The sequence below is a fragment of the Hemicordylus capensis genome, chromosome 4, assembly GCF_027244095.1.
Source record: "Hemicordylus capensis ecotype Gifberg chromosome 4, rHemCap1.1.pri, whole genome shotgun sequence".
Taxonomy (NCBI): Eukaryota; Metazoa; Chordata; class Lepidosauria; order Squamata; family Cordylidae; genus Hemicordylus; species Hemicordylus capensis.
Genome location: NC_069660.1, coordinates 221,927,253 through 221,942,266, shown reverse-complemented (window position 1 = coordinate 221,942,266; position 15,014 = coordinate 221,927,253). Strand labels below are relative to the sequence as shown.

At 42.6% G+C, this 15,014-nt stretch overlaps 1 protein-coding gene across 6 annotated transcripts in view; it reads right to left on the bottom strand.

Annotated features, from left to right (window-relative positions):
- Positions 1 to 15,014, bottom strand: part of SLC66A2 (solute carrier family 66 member 2) — a 97,620-nt gene that overhangs the window by 34,028 nt on the left and 48,578 nt on the right. For 2 of the 6 annotated variants that reach the window (XM_053249467.1, XM_053249468.1), the window contains one exon: positions 12,573 to 12,702. The exons of 3 other annotated variants lie outside the window; for them this stretch is intronic. In XM_053249467.1, coding sequence (XP_053105442.1) covers positions 12,616 to 12,702 — 87 coding nt within the window. In that variant the 3' untranslated portion in view covers positions 12,573 to 12,615. Of the gene's footprint in view, positions 1 to 12,572; positions 12,703 to 15,014 lie in introns of those variants that run through there. One more of the 6 variants, XM_053249469.1, reaches the window with a different exon arrangement.

The following is a 15,014-nucleotide window of genomic DNA, read 5'->3' as shown; positions in this document are numbered from 1 at the left end:
CCCTCTCCTGCACCTCTGCAACTGGTATTTGGAGTCATTCTCATTCTGAAAAGGAAGTAGCCTAAAGCCATCAGGATTAGTAGCCACTAATAAACTTGTCCTCCATGAATTTGACAAAACCCGCTTAAAGCCATCTAAGCTGGAGGCCATCACCACCAGACTTTAAATATCTATCAATCAATCTTTATTACGGTCAAAGACCAGCATAAAGTATAAGGGATGATTACATATAAAAAGTAAAAAGAGGCATGAGGGCATAAAAAGCCTGAAGAAGGTACATGAATAATAAAAGAGCATAAAAGGCATGGGGGGCATAAAATGGATGTAAAAAGATTAAAAGACATAAACAGACAAAATGCATAAAAGCCTAAGTAATATAACTGGATAACAGCCAGACTATAGCTACCTGTATTGTAAGTCAGTACTGAATGAGTAGAGTGTGGAATCCACCCTGAGTCACCAAGGGTCAGATTTTGGGTCACTAAGGCTGACAGGATGCAGTGTTTACCATCTGCCGACGAATGCTGCTGAACATAACCTGGTAATGCTATATGTGATGGCAGGCTTAAGGCCGGAAAGCAGCAAGGAGTTGTAAAACTGGCTCAGTCGTCCTGGGTACTTGCATAACAATGGAAGAATGAGGGAGGCGCAAATGTTTCTATAGAAAAAACAGTGGAGGAGGACATGCTCGGTAGTTTCAATCTGCCCTGTGCCACAGGGGCATAGTCGCTCTGCAAATGAAGTCCTTCTATATCGGCCTTCTAGCACTGCTGAAGAGAGGGCATGGCAGCAAGCCAGGGTGAATGCCCTACTGTGCTTTGGAACCTCCAACTGAGGGAAATTTAAATATAGTAGGCTACATTTTACACACTACTATGAGGGTGGTGCTTGCTGTGATTGCTGTGGGCATCTAATGAAGCGCCAGGAGTGCTTTTGTGCAGGAGTGCAAATACTTTGAGTAGTGTGCTGGACTCCAGAAGCACTACTTAGATCAAGTCACTATGTTGCTGGCCATCAAGGAATATATTTCCAAGCTTAAGTAGTGCTTTCAGAGTTCAAGCACACTATTCAAAGTATTTGCACTCCTGCACAAAAACTCGAAACAGCATGGGCTAACTGCCCTCATGGGTGCATCTGCTAAGCAAAATGTGGGCCCCTGAAAATTGTCTCAGTTTAGTTTTGCCATCGTCACTCACCAACATTTTATTTAACCTACTTTCTATGATGGCCCACAAAAATGTTTTGTAGTATATAGACATCCATGTAGATGTGTATGCATAGTGATTCTAAGCTGGCAGTTAAGATAAAAGATAGGAACATAAGAACAGCCCTGCTGGATCAGCCCCAAGGCCTATCTAGTCCAACATCCTGGATCAGCCCCAAGGCCTATCTAGTCCAACATTTCATACAGTGGCCCACCAGATGCCTCTGAGAAGCCCACAGGCATGAGATAAGATCATGTCCTCTCTCTTGCTGTTGCTCCCCTGCAACTGGTATTTAGAGGCACCTTGTGCCCCTGAGGCTGGAGGTGGCCTACAGCCACCAGACTAGTAGCCATTGATAGACCTGTCCTCCTAGAATTTGTCTAAGCTCCTTTCAAAACCATCCCAGCTGGTGTCCATCACTACATCTCATGGCAGAGAATTCCATGAATTAATTACCGTATTTTACGGACTATAAGATGCTACAGACTATAAGATGTACCTTAATTTTAATCCAGTTTTTCAGAGTTTTAACATATTGAACTGTTAAAACATATAAGACGCTCCTGAATTTTGGCAGATATTTTTCGAGGAAAAAAGTGAGTCTTATAGTCCATAAAATACGGTATGCGATGTGAAAAAGTATTTCTTTTTGTCGGTCCTAAATTCCTGGCCTTAATACAAATATGAATATGATAAGTATTTATATACTGCTTTTCAACAAAAGTTCCCAAAGTGTTTTTTTCTATTATGATTTTTATCTTATGAATTTTAAATGTTTTCTATTTTATGTTATGTTTTAATTCTGTACAGATTTCAATATTAGGCGGTATATCCTCTCTAATAAAACGCTTGGTGTCCGTCCGTGGACGGACACCAAGCGTGTGTCCGTGCCTCCCTGCCCTGTTCTGCGCCTGCACGAAGCGCAGGCGCAGAACAGGGCAAGGGAGACACGACGGCCGGCACCCAGTGGCCATCTTGGGCGGCCAGAAGCGGCCGCCCCGAAAAAGCAGGGTGAGCGGCGCCGGCGAACACTGGCCGCCGCCGCCTTGCCCAGAGGACACCCGCGGCGACAAGGGAGAGGCCCCAGGGAGCGGAGGACCCGGCCAGAGCTGCGGGCGGCGGCGGGTGGCGGGCCCGCTGGAGCCGCGGGCCGCCGCGGCGGTGGGTGGCGGGCCCGCCGGAGCCCTGGGTGGCCGCCCCGGCCGGAGACACGGGCCGCGGTGGGTGGCGGGAGGGGGAATGGCGGCGGAGGCCCAGACCGCCGCAGGGAGACAGAGGCCGGGACCGGGGGCCGAGCGAAGGCCGAAGTAAACAGAAAAGCAAAAATACAGCCTCCGCCGCTGCCTCCGAAATCCCACCCTCCCTCCCAGCTTCCAAAACCACCTTACCCTGTCCCATTACAGTTGGACAAAGAAAGTCCTAAATTTAGGAGGGAGAGGGGAGCTCTCAAGCAGTGCTCCTCCCTCTTCAAAGGCTCTGCCCGAACTGGCGCTTGGGGCTGAAAGGACGCAAGAGGCGTCCTTTCAGTCCCAAGCGCCAGTTCGGGCAGAGCCTTTGCAGAGGGAGGAGCACTGCTTGAGAGCTCCTTTCTCCCTCCTCAATTTTGGACTTTCTTTGCTCAACTGTAACGGGACAGGGTAAGGTGGTTTCGGAAGCTGGGAGAGAGGGAGGGTGGGACTTCAGAGGCAGCGGCGGAGGCTGCATTTAAAAAAAAAACAAACAGTAAAGGGGAGAGGAAAAGGCTAGCGCCCGTTATTATAACGGGCTTCAGAACACTAGTACATTCAATAAATGAATGAATGAATGAATAAATAAATTTTGCGCAGTATATATATATACATACACACACACTCTCTTGCTCCCTGTCCCCAAAGGGCTCACAATCTTTAAAAAACACACAAGGAAACACCAGCAACAGCCACTGCAGTGATGATGTGCTAGGGATGGATAGGGCCAGTTGCTTTCCCCCTGCTAAATAAAGAGAATTGCCTTTTTTTTTTTTAACGGTGCCTCTTCCCTCAGTTAGCAGGGGTTTCATGGGATGACCCCTGCTTCTAGTGTTGTGAGAACGGGAGAAAAATGTCTCTGTCCACTCTCTCTACTCCATGCATACTTGTATACACCTCTATCATGTCTTTCCGTAGTCTCTTTTCCAAACTAAAAAGCCCCAGATACTGTAGCCTTGCCTCATAAGGAAGATATAGGTTGAAGAGGAGCAGCACAGAGTGAGGTAAGCTACTGAAGCTCTGACAGGTTGACAGAGCCAAGCTAGTCACCTCCCTCCCCCCACAACCCTGCTTTGATCAGTGAATACATGAAAAGGGAAAGACTCAGGCCTGCTGCCACCACTTGCTACCATGGTAGATAGGAAAATTGTGGGGAATTTAATCTGGAAGACAACTAGGGAACTGTTCTCTTGTTTTGATGGAAATCATAATGTTTGGGTGCCAACTGCTGTTGATGCAAGGAAAAGCGTCATTTGCGGATTAAGTATCTTATTTCCTGAACAGAACAGAAAGCTGCACAATATTGCCACATTGTACATAACAAAAAGGGTATTCAGTCAAAATATTAAAAAATGGAAGCAGTTTATACTACCCCTCCACTGAAGTTCAACAAAGATGATCATGAACTCTCCCAGAACAATTATTATGGAACTTCCCACCCTACAAGAGTCCAGCTAACAGCTGGTTAGCTATTCTAACAATATTTCAGAAAGCAATATGCCAGACACTGTGTGCTTGTAACAGAAAACAAGGCTTGAGGGGTCTGGTTGAGTACCAGTTTAATTGTTGCTGAGTGGTCTGGGATGGCAGCGCTCATCAAATACCAAGGCAACAGCCATGTACTTTTCCTTCCAAAAAAGGAAGCTGCACTAATGAAAAAAGCGAGAGAGACACAATATGCTTTACGTTTTTAAAAAGGAAGAAAAGACATGGCCACGGAAATCCTATTCTAAGTGTTCTTTTGTGTGATCAATGGCTGAGAAGCTGATTAAAACTTCACTCATTCTACAAAGACGACAGCTTTAGCATTGAAACTTTCTGCAGGTCTGGATCAACCTAAGCATTAACTTCCTTTTCATTCCACCAGCTCTCTGACAGATGTCCTCCCCACCCTACCACTATCATGCAAGCCTGTAAGCAGTGTAGTATCGTACACTTTAGTTTTTGTAGTAGCAGTAGCAACAGCTCCTCCTTGATGTTACAGCCCCTAGGCTGATGTTACAGCCCCTAGGCTGTAAGATTTCAGCTGAAACATATTGAACACTTTCAGGTATGAAATAAGCATGCTTGAGCCCCATTGGCATTCACCAATTTCTTATGCTTCTGCTGAACACACTTCCAACTCTAAGCCATTTCAGTTGAACTTCATGGAGACAGAGGCTACATGCAATGGCAGAGAACTTTCACTTTCCTGCTCTGCTCAGCAGACTTGCTTGCACTGTCTCTAGGTCCTTCAGACATCAAGCGTGGGTATAACATTAGCATAACACCTATCCAGGCATCATCCAACATATTTAGAATTGAATGGCATGATAAATATCCCACATACAATCCAAGAATCAAATGCATGTAGGACTTATACAAATGTTGTTCATGCCTGAACATGCAATAGACCATAAAGTGGAAGAAGCACATCCAATGGGCAGGGATGGGAAAGCCCAACGTTGGTATTAGTCAATACGAACAGATGAAATAATTGTGTTTTTTTTTTACTTAACCTGATTGATAACATCTGATCTTTTAAATCATGTTGATTAAAATTTAAAGTAGGTTAAGTTGTAATGGATTAAAAGGTCTGAAATAATTCATTACTGAACCGGCCTTCAAGAGTGGAAACGTAAACAGGATTTTTCACTTATTTTGACTGGTGAGAGCAAGCAAGTGCTTGAGCTTTATGATGCTCACCACAAGGCTGGACCTACTTTATCCAGTGCCATATCCACTTTGACAGGGCATGGGGAACAGATTAGTACAGAACCACCTTGTGGCAAATTCTTCTGAGAACCTTGCACAGATAGGCACTTCAGACACAAGTAAGTACCTCTTGTTATACATCAGAAGTAAAATGGACCTAAGTGTGTGAGGTGATAGAGGACTGTTGTGCTCTCTTATACCAAGTCAGATTATTGATTCATTTAGGTCTATGCTCACTAGCAGTGGCTCTTCATGGTTTCAGGTAGGCCCTACCTGAAGATCTAAAGACTTAACCTGAATGCCGAGCAGGTGTTGTACTGCTGAGCTAAGGGCTCTCTTCTAAAAGAGATTCCGCTAGTTGTGCAGAATCCTGACAGCATAGTTTTCTCCTAGCAAAGTGAGAAATTAAAGCTATGAAGACCACACTGGCAGTAGAACCTCTAGTATTTGGAGTTGGTGGCTGGCGTCCTGACCAAGGAAGCAAGGGAGCCTGCATCCTCTCAGATGGAGACATCCTCACTTCTGCAACTTGCACATGTGAAGGGGAGAGCAATATTTGCTGATCTTCCCTGGATCTAGAAGTGCTCTGTACGTTCCAAAAATATTCCTCTGGGCTGCACAGCCCTTGGGGACATGCTTTTGGAAGGTACAGAGCACTTCTAGAGGCGGGGGGAGCAAGAATTGCTTCCCACCACTATCCCGCACATGCTGCAGAAGTGGAGAAACCTTTAGCTACATTAGGAGCAGCCATCAATTGCATCCTCACTGGTACTCAGTATGTCAGCCACTTTTAGCACACACCCCCTTCCACTTTTGAAACACATTATCATATTTCTAATGCACTGTTGTTGAAGCAAGCTCCCTGCTGGTAAATTACTGTAACTACTTCTAAAGCTGATAAGATTTGTGCTCTGCTAGGCTAACAATGAAAGTTCATTCTTCAAAGGAAAAAATCAAACACAATAATGGCATAATAATGCTGAAGCTACAATCTTTAAAAAAGAAAGTTAAATGAGGCAAGCACGAAAGATTTCAGCTGAAACATAAACACAGATTTTATGAATGCCAGATAGGCTCTTTAATAAATAAAGGAAGATGAGAAAATGTACTCACTAAATAGCTTATTAAAATATTGTTCTAATTTTATGGGTCTGGGGGCATGTGGAACAATCTTTTTCAGTCTTCTTCAAACAGTTTACAGTACCAGGAGTTCAGTCATGCAAGAGTGTTTACTAGGAAAACATGAAAGAATATATATAATCTACTGTGTGAGCCTATGCAAGCAGTTCTGAACAATAGTCACAAAAGAGGCTCAGCCAAACAGACCTTCTGGACAATTTCTGTGATTCTGTCTGTTGTGTGTGGAGAAGCTGCTGATAAAGGTAGCCTTTTGGTGCAATGCTTGGCAAAATACTGGTCCCACCAGCCTACCTAGCTACTAACTAAGGGAATACAGAATTCTGATTTTATTTTATTTTTTAAACAGCTCTAGTCAAATTAGGCAGTGGCTGGCATGCAGACTAGTGTTGTGTTAGTGCAACAAGAGAAGTTGTGTGTGCTTAAATCTGTGGAGCACAGCTGTGAACTTGCAGGACTCCATGATGTTACACAACTGCTAGAGGAAGACTGTCTCTGAGACACATGCAAGTTTGCACAAAGCACTGTGCATCTTGTTCTGCAACACATCAACATCTTCTGCTAGCACAAGAACAAACATTCCTTTCTTTGCACAACATCATTATGCTATGCCTGAACACTAATGCAATAGCTTTAAGTTGGCACAACACTAGTCTAGACATAGGCCACCATGTATGGGATGACAGAATGAGGATGTGGTATACCTAGAGATCAAATGTCAACACTTTATTTCTTTAAACATTTAAACTTAGATTTGTTCTCAGTGTCAAATTCCAAGTCACAGAAAGCCTTAAAAGAGGAACAGTTACAAAAAGAATAGTTTAGATACCACACAGTCCCCTGTCGTAAGTGAGACACGCACATACTGAGGAGCACATGTACTGCAGCTTTCTACTAATCAGTGCTTCTAAGCAGAGTGTCATTGCTGTTCCATTAGGAATAACAAAAGCAGCATCGGAACAGCAATAACACTGAACTTAGTAGGAACAGAAGCACCCCATCTCTGCAATCAGAGCCTATCTGCTTTTGAGTAGAACGCAGCAGCCAGTGTGCATCTCAAATAAATCAACAGGGGACCATGCAGTATGTAAGACAACATAATTAAATTAGAGCTGGAAAAAGTATTTCCATCATGGAGATGGCATCAGCATAGTTTTAGGAATCACTTTGTACATGACTGGGAATAAAATGATTTTTTTTAATGCCAAAACCAACTTTGCAGGTGGAAGCTAACCAAAGTATGGCTGAACATCCTTTTCATAAGTTCATATGAAAATTATTTACAGCTTCAACAACAGTCTCAGAATATTGCAAATAATCTCCCCAGCTCAATCATATGTGAGAGTTATTAAGAACATAAGAAAAGCCCTGCTGGATCAGGCCCAAGGCCTATCTAGTGGCCCACCAGTGTGCTTTCTAGATTACACACCACAACAGGGGTAAAAATGCTTCAACTTGGCAGGATCATGTTGAAAACGATCCCCAGAATCTCAAACTCCTACAACGGGGAAATACAGCTATTTTTCTGCAACAGACTTGCAACGTTGTAGCACTACAATGCAAAGATAAAATCCGAAATAAGACATCGGAAATGTGAACGGCACCTTGCTGTCAGCGCAGGGACTGCAGTGTCACAAGCACACTTAGCAGATCCGTAATGACTATTGTAGGGTTTAATCTGGAAAGCGCCCAGATGCCTCTAGGAAGCCCACAGGCAAAAGCTGAGGGCATGCCCTCTCTGCTACAATTCTGCAACTTATATTTAGAGGCATCTTGCCTCTGAAGGTGGCCTATAGCCCTCAGACTAGTAGCCACTGATAGACCTGTCCTCCATGAATTGTCTAAACCCCTCTTAAAGCCATCCATCTGTTGGCTGTCACCACATTTTCTGGCAGAAAATTCCACAGCTTAATGGAATAATCCATGTTAAGCTAATCAGCCTGTCGTTTCCCAGATCCACCCCCGGATCCCTTTTTGAAAATCAGTGTTACATTGGCCACTGTCAAGTCCTCCAGTACAGATAAGTACCATAGGGATAAGATATATTTCTGCAAGGAAGTCAGCAACCTTACATTTGAGTTTAAGGACTCTCGAACCATGAATTCACAGGCAATTTGGCATCTAATGGCAGTTTCATTCTTAAACTGATCATTAGTGTTTATTTTAGACATTTAAAATAAAAAATGACATGCATATTCATGTTCCAAACCTACCACTATTTAATATGCATCATGCCAACAATATACAAACTGCCAGTGATAGATTGATTAAGTGCCATCAAGTCAGTGTCAACTCTTAGCGACCACATAGATAGATTCCCTCCAGCATTATCTGTCTTCAACTTGGCCTTTAAGGTCTCTCAGATGAGCATTCATTGCTGTTGTAATCAAGTCAATCCACTTTGCTGCTGGTCGCCCTCTTCTTCGCTTTCCCCAGCATTATGGACTTCTCAAGGGAGATAGGTTTTCACATAATGTGTCCAAAGCATGATAGTTTGAGCCTGGTCATCTGTGCCTCAGCTGAAAATCCTGGATTGATTTGTTCTATGACCCATTTGTTTGTTTTCCTGGCTGTCCATGGTATCCTCAAAAGTCTTCTCCAGCACCAAAGTTCAAAAGCATCAATGCTTGTTCTATCTTGCTTCTTCAAAGTCCAGCTTTGGCACCCAGAGTGTCACAGGAAAAACCATGGTCTGAACTATTCTAATCTTTGTAGATCTAGACACATCACGACATCTAAATATCCTTTCCAAGGTCTTCTTTGCAACCCTACCAAGTGCTAGTCTACAGTGTATTTCTTGACTGCTGGGTCCTTTAATGTTGACAGTTGATCCTAAAAGGCAGAAGCTATCCAACCACTTCAATGTTTTAATTTTCAATTCTGAGGCTGGTTGCTGTACCCGTTATCATTAGTTTAGTCTTCTTTACATTTAGCTGTAGTCCTATTTTTTCCACTGTGCTTTCATTACTAGGAGTTTGCAGATCATCTGCATTCTCAGCTATCAGAGTGGTGTCATCAGCGTAGTGCAGGTTATTGATGTTTCTTTCTCCAACTTTAAAACCACACTCATCTTCTTCCAATCCAGTTTCTCTCAGTATATATTCAGCATATAAATTGAATAAAGAAGGAGAAAGTATACATCCTTGTCTTACTCCTTTGCCGATCTGGAACCAATCTGTTTCACCATGTTCCATCTGGACTGTGGCTTCCTGTCCTGTGTACAGGTTTCGCATGAGAATGATGAGATGTTCTGGGACTCCCATTTCCTAAGGATATTCCACAACTTTAGGTGGTCAACACAATCGAAGGCTTTTCTGTAGTCAATAAAGCACATATTGACTTCTTTCTGTTATTTGTTTGCTTTCTCAATCATCCAGCGTGCATCAGCAATGATGTATTTTGTTCCTCGGCCTTCTCTGAAATCACCTTGAACATCCAGCTAATAAATTTGAAAAAGCCTGCAACTTAATTTTAGCTGTAGTTCATGGCTGAAGAGCGAGACCAAAACAGCCAGCCATCCCTGGAGAAACAATATAGAGACTAATACTGAAAGAACAAAGGGGGAGGAGTCCAACACTTTTATCCATGACCCTATACAACCCCCCAATGGTCACCATGATACATTGCAGCTGAGAGCTGATGCTGCCAGGGTCTTAACTCCAACACTCCTCCTCATTGGCTCATGCTGCTGCCTATAAATCCCAACTTCTCTCTCAAGGTGGAAACGATCCCTGGGCAATGGCTTATTTAGCACGTCTGCTGCCATTTGGCTTTTTTGACTTTTATTTATACAGACATCCTCAAGATCATATCGTGAAAACTGGATAGCTTTGTTTTTCTGCTTTAGCTTGACGCAACTTGCACATGAGCAGTTCATTATCTATTCCACAGTTGGTCCCCAGCCATGTCTTTGCTGGAGCCAGTGTGGTGTAGTCGTTAGAGTGCTGGACTAGGACCGGGGAGACCCGAGTTCAAATCCCCGCTCAGCCATGATACTTGCTGGGTGACTCTGGGCCAGCCACTTCTCTCTCAGCCATGACCCATTTCTTTCAGTGGGAGTAACTTAATCTGGACCGTGTCCCAGGTGGTTAAAGAAAGATTCCACTTCAGCTTGATATGCAGTTAAGCGTTCAAAATATCACTAGTAAAATACTTTTGCATACACTGCTATTGACATTTTATTAAGTAAACCACAGTAGTTAGTTATTTTCTCACACAAATTATTCTGTGCATCATTCTCTTCCTTGGGCAAACATAAAGAAGTTAAGCCTTAGAGAGAGACAACTAGCTCAGAAAGTATGCTTTCACAGCAGGACTGAACTCAAATTTATCCAATTTCTCTAGAAGTTTGGGAGGGGGGGAATCAAGAAGCGTTGTGCTGCGAAAAAGTTTTCAAGGTTAAAACAGTGCTGGCAAAAATGTGTACTCATCACTGTCAGTGGGAAAATAATTGGGTAGCAGACAAGAGTGCATTAGAAGTGTTGAATCTGAAAGAAATGGGTTGGGGAGGAGACTCTTGACAGCATAATTAATTCCACAAAAAAGCAGAATATGCATTCCCTAATAAAATATAAACTTTCTAAATTTAAAATAAAACTTGCAATTAATTGCGCATCTGTGTATAGCATTTTCAACTGCAGATGCTTTCTGGTAATGAGTATGCTTGAAGAGTTTTTATTCAGAAGAGATTTACTCAGATACCTTTTATTGATCTGTCTGCTTGCAACAGAAAAACTAAAGGAGAAAAGCAAGCAAGTTTAAAAGGCGGCAGCGGCGGCGCAATATGCTTTCCTTCAGCTTTTCAGATTGCTACTTCAACTCATTTGGCTGGACATAACAATAGTTACAACAAAGTTATGCGCTCTTAAACACCAGCCACTAGTGCTTAGGTGTTGAAAAACAGAGGGCCCCGCCTTCGCCCTTTCTTGGAAACTCTACTCTGTCCCAGAAGAAGCCCTCTTCCTAGTTCTGTGTAAACTGGCTGTGGGACCCAGCAATGAAGGAAAGGCATCCTGCCCGGATATGCTCAGAGATGCACGACTTTATTTTATTTATTTATTTATTACATTTATAAACCGCCCCATCCAGAGGCTCTGGGCAGTGTACAACAACTTTTAAAAATAAATAAACACACACAATTCAAAACAGTGCTAAAAACAATATGAAAACAAACAACTTTTCATACAAACTAAAGTACCTTAGAACTCTCTTTGTATGACATGACATACACACTTATTGTGAGCTTTACCAAGGGTCTTGCCATATTCCAGATGCTGTTTGTACAAGTTCTTGCCTGTATATGGGCAAGCTTCAAGTGTTCAGAACTGCTTCAGAACTCAAAGAATTCTACTTTTAAAATGATCACAAGTTTACCTCCTAAGGCCAACTGCCAGCCCCCTGAAATTTGCTGCCATCAAGAAGTCCACAGATGTGTCACAAGGGGGGCGATGTGCTTCTGAAAGGGGCTCAGCATTGTGCTGCACAAAGAGCCTGTCAATGGAGTTATGTAGTTGGCCTTGGAGGCAGAACATGCTAATGCATCATCAAAGCCCACCTCCTAGGTCCCAAATGCTTCCCCTCTAGTTTGATTTTAAGTCTGACATTTAGTTATAGATTTCACCATTACTAGATCTGAGACACAGCGTGTGTGTGTGTGTGTGTAATCATTATCATTATCATTATCATTATTATTAACACAGTCGGACAGGTGTTATTGACTGGTTTGTTTTATCCAGACATCGAGTCCTTCCCAAGAACCTGGGATGGCTGAATTTTATTATCAATGTTGTTGCTGTTATTATAGATATCATCACAGAAAACAGGCTGTTCCAGTAAAGTTGCTTTTTGTAGTTGGCTGATGGTGATTTCTGTGGCTCCTATGGTGTTGAGGTGCTCTTCAAGGTGTTTTGGAATTGCACCTAGGGCACCACTTACTGGGATTATTTTGGTCTACTTCTGCCACAGCCTTTCAGTTTTAATTTGTAGATCTTTGTATTTTGTGATTCTATTTCTTTTTCTTCTATTCTGCTATCCCCTGGTATTGCTATGTTGATTATTTTGACTTGTTTTTCTTTCTTCTCAACTACAGTTATATCTGGTGTATTGTGTGGCATCAACTACAGTTATATCTGGTGTATTGTGTGAATTATTATTATTATTATTATTATTTTCCAGGTTGTGTCCCAGACAGATCATGGCTCAAATTAAGATTTGTTAACTATTCAAAAACATGAGGAAGGCTGGCAATGCCTACTGAGAAAGAAAGCATTCTAGGTAACTTGGACAAACAACTCAGTATATGCTAAAAGGATTACTAAGTAAAGGGTTTATTTGTCATTGCATTGATAGTCTGGTCACCAAAAAGTTCTCTTAGGACAAAACTCTACTGTAATACATGAGGCTCTCAACCCAGTAATGTTCTGAGGAGAAGAAAACAACACCTGTAAATGAAGAACAACAACATTTTAAAATAGGAATAAGCAGAGTTTCACTAATAAGGAAAGAACTGAACTTTTTATAAATTATGCACCAATTTGTAGTGCATTTTACATACACACACATACTGTCTTTGCCTCAGGATGTGGAGGAGGAATAGTAACTAATGTATTATGAAAAGATAGATTGAAATATTTCAATTGTATGCAGGATTTTAATTGGGTATTTAAAGAAAGGGCCATTTCATAGTAAATTTCATTTCCTCAGTTTAATGCATATTGAGTAACATGTTTTAGTACAACATTCTCCACAGCAAGAGATAAAGAAGAATAGTTGTATACAAGCTCTGTCTAACCAAGAAAACCATGAAGAACATGGAACTTTAGAAAAAATAAATTACTTAAGTGTTTATTTTCAGCCTTTGCAGGTGGAATGTTTTGAATATCTGTAAAGTGAGTAAAAGATCTAAAGGTAGTCACACACCGAGGCTTTTCAGTCATTATCTGAGAGAAAGAGCGCTATTTCTGCTCCCCTGGAAAGAGTCCGGAGCCCAGACTCTATTGTAAGATGTATAACATACTAAATATATTGTAGTAAAACAAATATGTGCATTGAGATTAAGACTTTTAGGAGCCCCAGAAGTATCTTTCACATCCCCAAACTCAATAGGATCAATTTCCCTTCCATTAGGCTGTTTTAGCTTTTGCTAGGGATTACCCACACCAGCTAGTTTAAATGGTCTCCCCCGCCCCCATTATATACCTAATGGTGCAGTGGGAAAGTAACTTGCCTAGGGAGCAAGAGGTTGCTGGTTCGAATCTCCGCTGGTAAACACCTATATCAAGCAGCTAAAGGAAGATGCTGAAAGGCGTCATCTCCTACTGCGTGGGAGATGGCAATCATAAAGCCCTCTTGTATTCTACCAAAGAAAACCGCATGGCTCTGTGGTCTCCAGGAGTCGACATCGACTCGATGACACTTTATATACTGTTAGCAGTTCACAGTCTGCAACAAATATCACCATGTCCCATGTTCTGTTCCATATTATATTCCACTTCTGGGGAGTTTTATGGGGAAATTGCTTTCTTGCAACAGTTTATAGCTTATCCTAGCAAAGTCTGACTGTACACACTGATAAAACTGTAGCATCAACACAAGTCAGAGGTTGGGAGGGGAATAAGTCAGTTTGGAACTCTTCATGGCCTTTAGCTCCCATCTTTATCAGGTTCTTAAACTTTAATTTGAACATGCTTGTACCCTCATACATGTATTTAACAATGCACAAAGAACAAGCTACATTTGTAAATGTGTCAAAAAATGTACATTACACTAAGGAAAACAAATAAATCATCATCAATTGCCCTTCATCCACATTAAGTGACATTTGGGACACTTGTACACACTTTAGTATGAAAAAACCAGTTGCAATGTTTGTTTCTTAACTGTATGTTTGCATGTACCTGTCCCTGGCTGACTTCCTGACTAATTAATAACTGAGAATGCAACCGTAGCTCCATCGACATAGTGAGAAGATGCTCTTAAATGCAGGCAGAGATTTCTTCACTTCCTCAGCGCATGCACGGGAAGGAAAACTATTTTTGCTGATCTTCCCTGCCTCTGGAAATGCTCTGTGCCTTTCAAAAATAGGTCCCTGAGAGCTGCCCAGTCAACGGGGTCTGTTTTTTGGAAGTACAGAGTAGTTCCAGAAGCAGGGAAGATCACCAAAAATTGCTTTCTACGCCCCCGCCATGTGCTGAGGATAGAGGAAGCCTCCAGCTGTGAAGATACAGCCTTTCAATGCAACTGCACAGTAGGGATGTGCACAGAAGTGCCATTGGCCGGTTTGACTGGGGGGGGGGGCTACCGTTAAGGAGCAGGGAGGGTGCTCTTCCCCCCCCCCACTACATTTCCCCCACCGGTGATGTCTTTAAAATGGTCCCACAGGGCAGCAGTGTACCTCCTTGCCGCCCCAGTGCACAGTGGGCAGCAAGGAGGTACGCTGCCACCCCACAGGACTGTTTTTAAGACAGTGCTGGCGGGGGGGGGATAAGACCACTCCCCCTTCTCCTTAAAAGTAACCCCCCTCCTTTGAAACGGTTCAAAGGTCTGTAACAGGGCCTCTGAACTGTTTCGTGCACATCCCTACTACACAGCTCTTACGGCATCCTCATTTCATTGCTCAGGATGTCGGCCTCTGTCTTTAAATCCCTGTCTATCCAGTTATATATAAAGCAGGTGGTAAGGGTCTTAATTAAGAGTTAAGCCTTTCCCCCACACCTGTTGATTACTTTCCCCATAGCCTCTCCCCACCCCGATA